Source organism: Eucyclogobius newberryi, unplaced genomic scaffold (genome assembly GCF_026437365.1).
Source record: "Eucyclogobius newberryi isolate DKJ021-1_F unplaced genomic scaffold, fEucNew1.0.hap1 SCAF_22, whole genome shotgun sequence".
NCBI lineage: Eukaryota > Metazoa > Chordata > Actinopteri > Gobiiformes > Gobiidae > Eucyclogobius > Eucyclogobius newberryi.
The window spans coordinates 10,450,607-10,463,539 of NW_027315857.1; the positions used below are offsets into that span (position 1 = coordinate 10,450,607).

At 39.7% G+C, this 12,933-nt stretch overlaps 1 protein-coding gene across 4 annotated transcripts in view; it reads left to right on the top strand.

Annotated features, from left to right (window-relative positions):
• The window catches only part of pde5ab (phosphodiesterase 5A, cGMP-specific, b), an 86,521-nt gene that overhangs the window by 30,276 nt on the left and 43,312 nt on the right, over positions 1 to 12,933 (top strand). For all 4 annotated transcript variants that reach the window (XM_072458578.1, XM_072458577.1, XM_072458575.1 and 1 more), the window contains exons 4-7: positions 5,255 to 5,344; positions 5,827 to 5,895; positions 5,988 to 6,077; positions 7,648 to 7,785. In XM_072458578.1, the coding sequence (XP_072314679.1) occupies positions 5,255 to 5,344; positions 5,827 to 5,895; positions 5,988 to 6,077; positions 7,648 to 7,785 (387 nt within the window). The remainder of the gene's footprint in view (positions 1 to 5,254; positions 5,345 to 5,826; positions 5,896 to 5,987; positions 6,078 to 7,647; positions 7,786 to 12,933) is intronic.

The window sequence follows — 12,933 nt, forward strand, 5'->3', positions numbered from 1 at the left end:
ATGTATAGATTACAGTAGCACATCATTTTAACATGTATATTTGCAAAACACCAATGGAAACTGCATTTCAGATACATAAACCAGAACATTTTTCCTTTCTTCACCTCTCAAATCATGCTTAAACACACTAACAGACTAAATAATAACGAATACATTTCTTCAGCACACAAAAAATACATTCTTTAACAAATCTCGTCATTTAAAGAAGCTTTTGTCTGCTATATAGTTAAAATCTACAAAACCCATGGATTATTATTTTACATTTAAGCCGCTTTAAATCGCAATATTGATCAAAAAGAAACCAGTCCACCAGAGAATGCTGACAACCACAGACAGCAAGCGGTGGATTAAAAAAAAGTGTCACTGCTGAATCATATGAGCATCACCATTAAAGTTAAAAGAAATTGTAGCTCTGTGGCCAGTGAAACGATAAAACGATAGTCGGAACAATTGCGAGAATAAAGACTGCTCAAACATGCATGCATCACTTTAAATACAACCAGGGCCGGCCCAGCCTATAAGCGAACTAAGCAGCCGCGTAGGGCCCCGAGGCGTTAATAGGGCCCCTAATCTGGCAACCCGTCGTAACGCTGCTGGCGCGGCAGCGCACACAGCGGTAACATAACGCACAAACCGCATTTATTTGTAATGACAATCTGGCAACCGAGACACCAGACCTGCGCTGATTGGGCAACTTCATTGTGCGCGAGCAGAACGAGAGCAAAACATAAACACAACGTGGTCCCTGCGTGGTCCTCATGTCCAGAAGAATATATCCCCCCGATGCCGAAACACGAAAGAAGAAACTTCTTGACGATGTAAAGAAACTGCAAACTCAACAACACTCTCCAGGTATTGAACTTCTCTTACAAAGAGACGGTTAATGCTGCTGTTTGAAACAACACGATTCTGTCACGTTAGTTCGCTCAGGCTGGAGGCGACGAGAGCTCTGCCCCGCGCACAATAATATGTCTGAATGAAAGATAATAAGCTTCACATTTACACCAGCCCCGTAGTGTCAGCTGCAGGTGAGGCCGGTGAGGGGCGTCTGTGCCCCGGTCACTAAGAGGCGGAGATCCGGTCCGGACGAGCGCCGTCTCGTCCAGAACCTCTGACGTGAGACTTTGGAGTGAACAGTGTGCGGCCCCTGTCCCGGGCCCCTGTCCCGGGCCCCTGTGCAGCCTCAGTTAGAGATGAGCGGGTTTGAGTTTGCGTCCCTCTCTCTCACATCACCATGTGTGAGAGCAATCGTGACTCGTGATGTCTGTTTTACTTCTTAAAGTGCAATAAGAGGAACGTAAAGGTTTATGAACGTGAGGTCCATCAGCCAATCACATCGCAGCATTGTTTCATGCAGGAGTCCAGTGTGTGGTGTTCTGATCAGAACAAACATTTATATTGTAATTCACTTTTAATAGAGCAATAAAACATTTCAATTTATTTAAAAAGCATCATTAGACTATTTGTTATAAATTATAATAAATTGATAGTGAAAAATAACCAGACATATTATGATTACGTCTGTTATAGAATAAAACTATATATTTTTATACAAAAGTGGCAAAGTTGCAGAAACACAGTCTCTTCACTAAAGCTAGGTCTGGACCTTCACTTCTCGTTCTGTTCATTCTCTGGGAATAACATGTTTGGCTTTAATCATTTTCTCCTGGTACAGTTTCATCACATCATCATTTTATAGCATTACAACCTCAACATTTTACTCTTACTTTAGCCGGCTGGACCACATTAAAATGCAGCAGTTCATTAATTTAAACTAATGTGCTAATGTGGCTGTAGACCCTTAACGCCCACAAATACGCCCAAAAACATTGTGGGATTTAAGTTATCAATATTTGAGCTTGTGAGGTGTTGAGAATAAACTAACTGGATGCCCTGGAGTTTTGGTGCGCTTTGTTTGCGTTGAAAAAAGTTCCCATATGTGAATTGTTTACTGACAATGGCAATAAAACTGATTCTGATGACGTGGTGAGGGGCCCCCAAATTTTTTTTCGCTTAGGGCCCCCTGAAGGCTTGGGCCGGCCCTGAATACAACTTCAAGCGTGTAAATGAGAAAGCAACACAATTATAATATGATTAAAAACTCTTAAAAGTCATAGCATTGCATAGGTCTCCTTTAATGTTCAAACTAAAACCGTTGGATAACGCTGGGAGAATTCATCCAAATGTCAGTTGGTAGGATTATTCGTAGTAGTGGAAGCCGGTTTTGCAATTCCCAAGCATGACAGCACAGGCTATTCATTAATTGTTGGTCTTCTTTGCATTGAAATCAATTCCTCTTTACATACTCTTCACCGATCGCCGCAGATGTGAATAAGAATAACCCGATAGCGCCTCCAGGAAGTGCGCTTGCGTCATCCAGGGACTCTCCCGGCTTCGATTGGCCCCTCACCTAATCGTCGGCCTCCCGGACTAAACCCGACCCCTCTTTAGGCTCCTGTTAGTATATTCCACAGTATCTTGCAGCGACACGCGCCAAACCAATCTGCAACAAGCGCACGTTCAATACGTTCACTGTGCGCCGTCCAGAACGCAATTACAGCTGACAATCGATCACTCGCCGCGCCAGGCTCTCCCTTACCGCACCACCGCACGTTTCTTGGTTTTTTGGAAATGATTGACGAGGTAAACTTTGCAGGCCACGTCCTCTGTCCTCAAATTATGGCTTGTGCGAATGCGTCCAGGAAGTGTAGAGTTACGCGGACAAGCAACGTGTAAGTTTAGCGCTGATTGCTTTGGCGGGTCGGTGGAAACTCGAGGGGATTTTCTCTGCCAAAACGTGGATCTGCGACGTGTTGCTTTCCACGTACTGCGAGGCAAAGCAGGTGATGCTAAGTAAAGCAGGTATGACTGCACAGAGCACTGGAGAGGACACAGGTGGAGGATTGTTTAAGGTATTCTAATCTTTCAAAGTATCATGACGGTTGAGGCGAAAAGTTTGTAAGCAGCAGTCGGATCATGGGGTTTCACTCAAGGTACTTACTCTCAGCGGTTTTGCATTTAAAAAGACGCCATCTGGATTTAATGCCTAAAATGTTTTCTTAATTTGTTCCTTTTCGTCCACCATCTGATAAAATGGAACTATCAAGCTGCCGGGCATTGAAAACATAAAAAATAAAGCATAAACCCTCTTATTTCCAGTCAAATCAGCCATTCTGGTACGAATCAGGATCAGTATGTACCGTATTTTCCGGACTATAAGTTGCACTGGTGTGAAATGCGGTTGCAATTGTGAAAATAACAAATAATATCACATATAAGTCGCTCCGGAGTATAAGTATATAAGTATAAATATAAGTATAAGTCGCACCCCGGCCAAAACTATAAAAAAAGGTGCGACTTATATTTAGGAAAACACGGTATATATTTTTTCTACTGTCTGTCAGTCCATTCACAGCAGCTCTACTCTTCTCTACTCGTCTTATATTTATCAGAAATGTGCGGGTGAGCGGGATTTGATGTTCCTCTGGGCAGAGCATGTTCCCGCTTATAATTTGAGTAAATGAAAAAGCAGAGGCCAAAACTAGAGAACAATTAATCTATTGGTTTATACTTTAAAGTATCCAGAAACATATAATAAATAATCTCTAATGATAAGGCTTTTTATTTAAATTAGGTATTAGATAATAGTGGATAATGGGATTATGAGACATGTTAATAACGTTATGTGCCCAAAGAAAGATGACCAGGATATGCCATGTGTGTCGTAATTAAATCTAATAATAGCAGACAAAATATTAAATAGAAGACAAATAACATGGTTCTAATGGATTGGATAGTTTTTTTTAAGCAGCATTTTAATGTCTGATGTATTATGTACTGTGTAATCTATTTATGCATGTACGTTAGATAATAATCAATATGATGGCTGCAACAACAGCACCAGCCTGTGCTTTTTGGCCTCTTGAAGCAGCTGAACGACCTAGAGCGTTAATGTATACGCCACTACGTGCTCTGTTTGGATCCGGTGAGCAGGAAATGTATGTAATATTGTTATTATATTAGGTCGGAACGGTGTTAATGAACATGAGACACGCATGTAAACACGGGGTATTGTAGCCAGGGCCTTATTTCTGTCCAATTGAATGTGTCTTTTTAAGCTAGAATCACAAATGTTGTCTGTGCAGTAAATAAGATGTTATTCAATTGAGATCAGCGTGTGTGTTTTTATTACAGGGGTCCACAGTCGCTCCTCTGTCAGTAAAAGCAGATATTTAAAGATATTTGACAATTTTTTTAATGTTGAATAGCAAGGGTTGAAAGTCGAGAATGCTTATGTTCCGAAAATTCATATTGAAAACCATTTTATTTGATTTAAATAGGACAAAATAGAATAGAAGATCCAGATTGATCGATGCAAGGGGCAAAATATATACATTTATTTGTCATATCACCCATACTGCGTTGTGTTTAGTTTAATCCGAGCATTTTTCAGTCTCCAAATGCCTGCTTCTTACTCTACATGAGCAGTGCGTTGTAATTCAAGAAGCTCCTCCGTGTTTTTATAGTTCCAAATTAGCTTGTTCAGATTCTGCTTCTCTTAAACGGTTCGTCACCATAGCTACCATCTATCTGTAGCTTACTTGATTCTAGCAACTCCTTTTTCCAGGTTCAAGTTTCGAGAACGCCGCCGTACGCTCGAATTTCTCAACTTCAAAGTAGCAGAACCAATATAATCTAGTTATGGAACAAGGTTTAAAAGCGCAGCTCCTCATGTGTGAGTGTTTGTGACATGTCGGCGGTGCACCTCCTCTGACCGTGGTTTATAAAATGAGTCCTGTGGAGTTTCAAAGATAATGGCCTGGTCTTGTGAGCGAGTCTGCTTGTTTAAAGGTCATTCTGTGCGCTGGAGAGACAGGCAAACAAGGGAAGGAAAGAAGAATAATAAGTCAAAAAAACAACCTCATAATGTACATGGATTTTTGTAGATAATTGTAAAGAAAATGTGTTCTAGACCAACTCGTGATGTTAAAGCCTCACTGAACATTGATATAATCCATAGCCAATTTGACACATCCCTTCATCTCACTGTCTGCATTTCTTTGTGAAAAATGCTTGAATGGGGCTGTGCTGTTCTCCATGCAAGTGCTTTTCCATGTAGAACGATGATGGTCAACGCTCCCTCGAGGACACGAATGAGCCAATGAACTCGGAAGTTTGAATGAAGTGGGAAAGCTTGAAGAATACAAAGATAATTAGGAATCAACGGTGTGTTTTTGCCTTGTTTCCTGTGTAGGATCCCAGGTTTAATGCCGAAGTGGACCTCATCACAGGCTACAAAACACAGAGTATCCTGTGTCTGCCAATCAAGAACCACAGAGATGAGGTAATAGCACTTGTAGCACTTTTCCTTCTGAATCATCCTTTGACCCTCGCTTCACCCCACTTCCTCCTCCCTCACGCCAACCGACCATTATTTTTCCACGTCCATTAGAATTACACTCAATGTTGAAACGGTAGATAATCGTCTTCAACTCTAGAACCCAGAAAATGTTCCAGTTATTTATATAGTCTGAACATTCAACTGAACTTAAAGGACACATATTATACAAAATTGACATTGTTCCCCCATCAAAAACAGAGTTGGAGTTGTATTTAGCTTTATTCACGCTTGTTTCATTAATCCTGTTTCTGAGCTCGTCTTCTCTGCTCCCGCAAGATAGCTTTTGTTTATTTCTCCATGGTAGTTCACTTTGCTGCCAGTAGATGGAGCGCTAACACCAAATCATTCATAATACGTGTCCTTTAATAGTTACTTTGTAAATACGAGGGGCTTTTAGTTAACACTTGCTTTGTTGTTGCTTTCAGGTGGTCGGTGTTGCCCAAGCCATCAATAAGTGTGGTGAGGGCGGTGCGTTTACTGAACAGGATGAAAAGGTAAATAACGTGATAATCATAATAATGTGACTTTTGAACATTTGGACGAAGCAGAGCATGTGTTTGATCGCTGTCGTGTTCTTTCCCTTCAGGACTTCTCAGCGTACTTGGCCTTTTCAGGGATCGTCCTCCACAACGCTCAGCTCTACGAAACCTCTCAGCTCGAAAACAGGAGGAACCAGGTGAGTGAGGAGTAGAGCCAGGCAATTTACCCAAATGTAGATCATAATGTGAATGTTGTCAATGTTGAGTACCGTATTTTCTGGACTATAAGTCGCATCGGTGTATAAGTCGCACCAGCCGAAAAATGCATAATAGAGAAGAAAAAAATGTATATAAGTTGCACTGGAGTATGAATTGCATGTGTGAAAATAACAAATAATATCACAAATAAGTCACTCCAGAGTATAAGTATAAGTATAAATATAAGTATAAGTCGCACCCCGGCCAAAACTATGGAAAAAGTCACTTATAAGCCACTTATACGGTAAAATACGTAGTTTTTTTAAAAATCAATATCGCCCACCCGTAGTGAGTTTTTGTTCATGTGATTTTTGAAAATGTTAAAAATGCAAAATAAGCCAGGTCTATTTAGCGTTAGCTACAATCTATTCCTCAGTAATGTAATAAAAAAGTGAACTACTTGCGCTTAGGGGGGTATTTTTCCTAAAACCCCAATTAAAACTGGATCTGTTCCTGAACCCTCTGTGAAGCTGAGACTGTAGTTGAATTTCAAGTAAAAACAAGGTCTGCAAAGAAGAAATCAGATTTTAAATTCCGTCAAGGTTTTCTTAGTTAAATATATTAATGAGTTAAAGCTGTTTTTTAAATGCTGAAGGTAAATCAACTAAAACTGACTTATGGGGACTTGCAATAAAGCAAAAGTGTCCAGGCGGGATCCATGTAAAAGTCATATTCATTTTTTAAGGGTAATTTTTTACTTGTGGTTTTGGAGAACAAACTGACCCTGATTCTTCCCAGAATGATTGATTTGACTGGAATAAGTGGCTGGAGCTTTATTCTTATGTGCAGCATATCAAGCAGCTTCAGAGTTTTCTTTTATAAGATGGTGGAAAAAATGGAATAAAGAAAGAAAAAGTCCAATGTCCCATGCGTAAGCGTAAGGGTGCATTTTCTGAAAAAGCAAACAATTCATAATAAATATATGATGATAATAATAATATAGCAATAATGAATGTATTGTAGGGCTGCAACTAACGAGTGTTTTGCAAATCGATTAGTCCAGTGATTATTCTATTAATTAATCTCTTTTTTTTTTTAAACATAAAAGTCACATGATGAAAAGATTTTTTCTAAGTTGGACCAGGTGAAGCTGAAAGATCCTGGTGGAGCATGTTTATGGACTAAAGAGTGTTTTCATCAAAATAACTCAATTTACATATTTTCTGTGACATTTAGTGCAATCTCAGCTCAATTTGAGTCACAAATCTTCAGTTCTCAGCTCATGGCATGTTTTGTAATCATTAAGTTAACGATTATTCGAGTACTAATTCAGTTGACAATTATTTGATTAACTTGTTACCGCCCTAATGTATTGTGTTATCAAAAAAATAAGACCAATAAGCCCAATTACTTGTCGCTAAGATTGTATAGTTTGTCTCCTTGGCTTTTGTTGGATGTTAAATACATTTTTTGTGTGTAAAATGCATATTCTATAAATAAAATGAAAACAAAAAAAAGTTTGTATGTGTGTGTGTATGTGTGTGTGTTTGTGTGTGTGTGTGTGTGTAGGTGCTGCTAGACCTGGCCAGCCTGATCTTTGAGGAGCAACAGTGTCTGGAGGTGTTACTGAGGAAGATCGCAGGGACCATCATGTCCTTCATGCAGGCCCAGGCGTGCACCGTCTTCATCGCCGACGAGGACGCTCTGGTGCGCTCACACACTCGCACCTCCACACTACACAACTGCACAACATCTTTTACACGTAGTCTTTCTGTATCGTGAACCTAAAAACGGCCTACGGTTCAACCCCGCGCGCACGATGAACGCTCTGCAAACGGTACAGTACGTTAGCGTTATGTAAGCGCAGTATCGCTGTCATAACAAGTGTAAATCACGTTATAAAAAGTCTATGTTTAGCTTCAGTTCCAGTCCGCTAGCACTAGCAAACAGCGGAGGGTATTTTAGCTTCCTCTTACCGTTATCCCAGAGCGACTCACACGTTTGTTACTACATAAATCAATACTAATGTCGTACTGTTTATAATGGTGCATAGTTTGTGGAATTATGGGGGCAATGTGGAATTCTAAAAGGCTGAAAAAACTACTACTTGTTGAGTAGTAGTTGTACTAAACCATAAAGTAGTACAATATATGTAATATGCATTTCTACTAATACATCATTATAGCTTTAAAATATGGCAACGCAAAGGATGGAGTTCTTTCAGCTTTTTGATTAGACTTGAGAATCTTAACTAAACCAACATTTAAACGCAACAACCGTTACATTAGGTAAAACGTCCTACAGAAACGAATGATACGTTTTTTTCCATGATATCTTCAAAAAGGTTATAGAAAAGCAACATTAACAGAAACATTCTTCATGCAGTTGCTCTGAACACATCATCAAACCACTGGAGACATCTTGTATGCAAACAGTTGTTCCTAATATAATGGCTGTGGAGATACACCGAGAAAACTGTAGCTTTTGAATAATAAATCATTTTCTGATCTAAAGTTGACAAAGTGCAAATACTGAACATTTCCTAAAGCCATTTTCTGCTTCCGACGCATAACCGCACACATTAAACATCAAGTTGGTAGTTTGGACTTCCTCCTTTCTTCTGCACAGAAGTGTACACGACTGAGCACGTGTTGATCGTCTGTTTGAGTAATTCACACTCAGTCTCCCGTCCACATCCTCTCTGGGCAGTAACATTAGTCTTGGCTTGTCCACCTCTGGGCCGTCGAGTGGATGAAAAACACTCGGAGCCCTCAGGCAGCGGAAGCGCGGACCTGTCATAACACTGGGACTCGCAGCAAGCCCGCTGTATTAATTAGCCTGCTCTTGTGCGGCTATTTAGGCTCAGAAAGTATGGAGATTTTATGGAAGATGAAAGAGAAACTAAGTGATCGCAATGATGCTGTTATTTAGAAACACGTCAGTGGAGTTTTGAGCGAGACAGGGCTAATTTGTGCAATAACATGCCACCTAAAGGCTTGTTATGTCACCGCAGGAAATAAGGTAGTTCACATCAAAGCGCATCACATAATGAGAATAACAGGAAGGAAAGGATTACATTTGCCAAAACATTCAAGTTAAAGGCGCACTATGTAACTTTTCTGGTTGTCTTCGTGAAGATGTTATTGCTATGCCTGAAATGTTCCACAGTATGACATTAAAGCTTAGTTGCATTTGTTAAATTGTAGGTGTTTTTTATTGCTGGGGAAAACATGCATTCTTACTGTGAGCAGTGTCGCCTCTCCACAGATCTGAACTGTAACTGTTGTTTTGCCATTGAGATAGATATGTTTAATGCCATATTGTGAAACATTCCAGGCAAACAAAAACGTCACCATGGAGACAGACGGTGACATGCACATTTTTAGTTATTAGATTTAAACAATATTTTGTGGTAAGGCTTTAAATTTAACTTTCTTAATAAACTGTTTATAAGCAGTTAATAAGCACAAGTTATTCGTTTATAGGCACTTATGGTATAAATAAATATGAATAGGCCATTGAAAGCCATACAATGTTTGTAAGAGCATTAATGAGCTGCTTAAATATTTATTAACCTTTATTTAACCAGGTAAAACCCATTGAAATTTAGACCTGTTTTATAAGGGTGATTAGTCAAGTGATAAATGCTAGTAAGTGCTTATAAACAAATAACTAGTGCCTATTAATGCATTATAAATAGTTTACTAAGGAGTCTTATATTAAAGCTTAATACTGAATGTGTTTTTTGTTTGTTTTTTGTTGTTGACCTTATCAGACATCAGCATATGCACCAGCGGTTACCAATTATTAGCTTAGCCAAAAACACTAAAAACACCTGAAACTACACCTGAACTAACCCTAATAAAGTATGAACAAAGACTGAATTCATAATGAACAAATAGTTTATTAAGAAAGTTTAAGGCTTAGTAACTACTTCATTAACGCTTAACCCGTTATTCAAGATAAAGTACATGAGGCTGAGTACAGATTAATCAGTTTAGGAAGCACATCAGAGGAGCCTTTTCTTTTTAGCATCCTCCAAAGATGAAACAGCTTTTCCCTGCAGCATTAGATGAAGTTTTGTAACTCATTAAATTGGATTCAAGGCTTGGTGTTCATAACTGTCTCTTGTAAATATTAGCTTCTCGAGGAATCAGCCTTGGCCAATATTTTCATGTTCATATCTAATTGTCTGCTTACACAACACTGGATCTGGATCAAGAACACGATTACCTCAACGGTCCACGTGGTCCGGTCAGAGCAGCAGGTTTTAAGTTGATCAGGGCGATTAGCGAGTCAGCTGGAGTTAGTGTTGAAATGGTCTTTGGATGTTTATCTTTTATAGTTCACATTATGGCGAATGTGTGAACAGGAGATTGTTTTTCAGCTGGAGGGACGCGAGCAGCAGCTGGAGAAGCAGATGTAAATGTAAATGTGTCCATCTGTGAAGAGGAGAGAGACATGTTCAGCTGAAGCATGAAGCCTTGACAAGCAATGCAACTAAGAACGGTTTATAGTTTTAGTGTTTGAATTATGGATTATTAAGATGATACTGATATTTGGCAAAACCAGTGTTTAGATTTTACGAGGCTCACAAATCTATCTAAGTTGAGGTAAAATTCACTACTTTTCACGTTAAAGTATTTATCTGGGATGGCTGTGTAAACAACATTCACCCTTTTAGTCTAATTACTCTTCTATTTCCATTTTTACTCAAGGGTGTGTTCAAAAAGACACATGTGATGCACTGAAGACACTCGGGGAAGGACACATGGGCAATATTAGCCTTTTAATTTTTTCTATATTGGCCAAAATGTGAATGAAAATTAGTTGATAATTGGCACGACTGGCTGTACTTTTAAGTGAAAAACTATAATGAGCAGAGTGGTTAGATATCAACAAACAAACAAACGCCAATAAAATGGCTTGATAGTCTCATATTGCTATGTCTAAAATAGGATTAGCTGTGGGGGGAAGAAGGAAGTGATTATGAAGGTAGTGTACAACCTTAATAATAAGCCATTTATAAATATCCTGGACCCTCTCATTATATTACATCCTCCCAAGGTCTCAGAAGTGTTGCCTTGTTCTAAAGTGCTCTGCCTTGACTTCTGGGGACTTGTGTAAAGACAAACAGGAAGTAATTTGCTCCAAATTACTATTTATTTTTTAGGATGGGCCTGCACAATTTAGCACCATTTAGGGCAATTACACACACGCGTGTCACATTATTACACCGGGGATAGTTGTATTTTTAGAGACTTTAGCACAGCCTCTGGTAAAGCTTGTCACGATAATTACTATATCAACAATAAATCATAGCTGGTACAATATATTTTGCGGCTGAGCTTTTTTTTTGGTGTACATTTTCTTTACACTTGGTTTATGATACAATTTGAACTGTTGAGAATCAATGAATAAACCCTTTTGCCTAATAATAGATACTCAGTACTTGTAAGTGTTTCATTCAACGATTTATTTGTTGCAGAACATATTATACATTTAGCTGAATTATCTAGCTCTAAATTTATTGTGCTGTGGCATAAATAGTTTCATTATCATGGTTCATCGTGATATTCTCCGTACATCTGGTTTGCTGCGAGCTCTGTTGTGTCCCTCTCATGACCTGCACATGGCCAGACCAGCTGTCTCCATGACTTTTATCCCCCTCTCTCTCTCTCTCTCTCTCTCTCTCTCGTTCTCTCTCCCTCTCGTTCTCTCTCTCTCTCCCTCTCGTTCTCTCTCTCACTCTCTCTCCCCCCCTCTCTCTCTCTCTCCCTCTCTCTCACTCTCTCTCCCCCTCTCTCTCCCCCTCTCTCTCTCTCTCCCTCTCTCTCACTCTCTCTCCCCCTCTCTCTCTCCCTCTCGTTCTCTCTCTCTCCCTCTCTCTCTCGTTCTCTCTCCCTCTCTCTTACTCTCTTACTCTCTCTCTCCCTCTCTCTCTCCCTCTCTCTCTCTCTCTCTCTCTCTCTCTCTCTCTCAACCCCCCAAACATTTACTCTCACACTTTTACTGGGCCTGACCGGGGCTGTGCTCGGCCGCTGGCGTTGATCTGCTCTTCGTCAGTCCTTCCCTCGACGTGAGCGTGGACTGGAGGAAGTCTTGTAAATGACAGAGCTGGTTTGTAACGCGACGTCGTAGCATCAATAACACAGGTTTAAGACGTGCTCTGCGTTGGCTCAAGCTGTTTTACACCGTCTGACAATGGTATGACATAGGAACATATGGATGTGCTTGAATAGAGCCGCATACAGAAGTGTGGGAGGGAGGGACGGTCAGGCTGGGACGTCCGGCTCAAAACAAGGAGCGGTGTTCTCTGTTTTAAAGCTCCCTAAGCAGCTCTAAGACATTTACTATTGGCTACTGAATTTCATGTGAGTGTCAAACGTTGACCACAACAAAGCGTTTCTTATGTAGAAATCTGTCTGTTGGAACTTAACATAAAGATGAACCAGAAACATTCCATATTGCAGCTTTCACCATGTGCATTTGTGATGACAACATGTATATAGTGTATTTATGTTAATTTAAAAGATGATGGGAGAAGAAAACACATGCTTTTTCATGAATAACCTTAAATGTTTCTTCTCGATGAGTTCTATAGTTTGCGTTTACATGAAATCACAATGTTCTCTACAATCTGTTCAAGGGTATAACTTCCTGTTTGTGGTGATTGAGGACTTTTGCTCATAAATTGTTAATGGTTATGCTATTTTTTCATTACTTTACTGAAAGCCTTGAACAGTTTAAAATTGAGCTGGAGACGGGTCAGAATTCTCTGGTGGAATTTGCTGTTTGACTGTCGGATTGCAGATTTTTCACGATCATTTAAGAAAAGTGAGGTCATTATTCAAC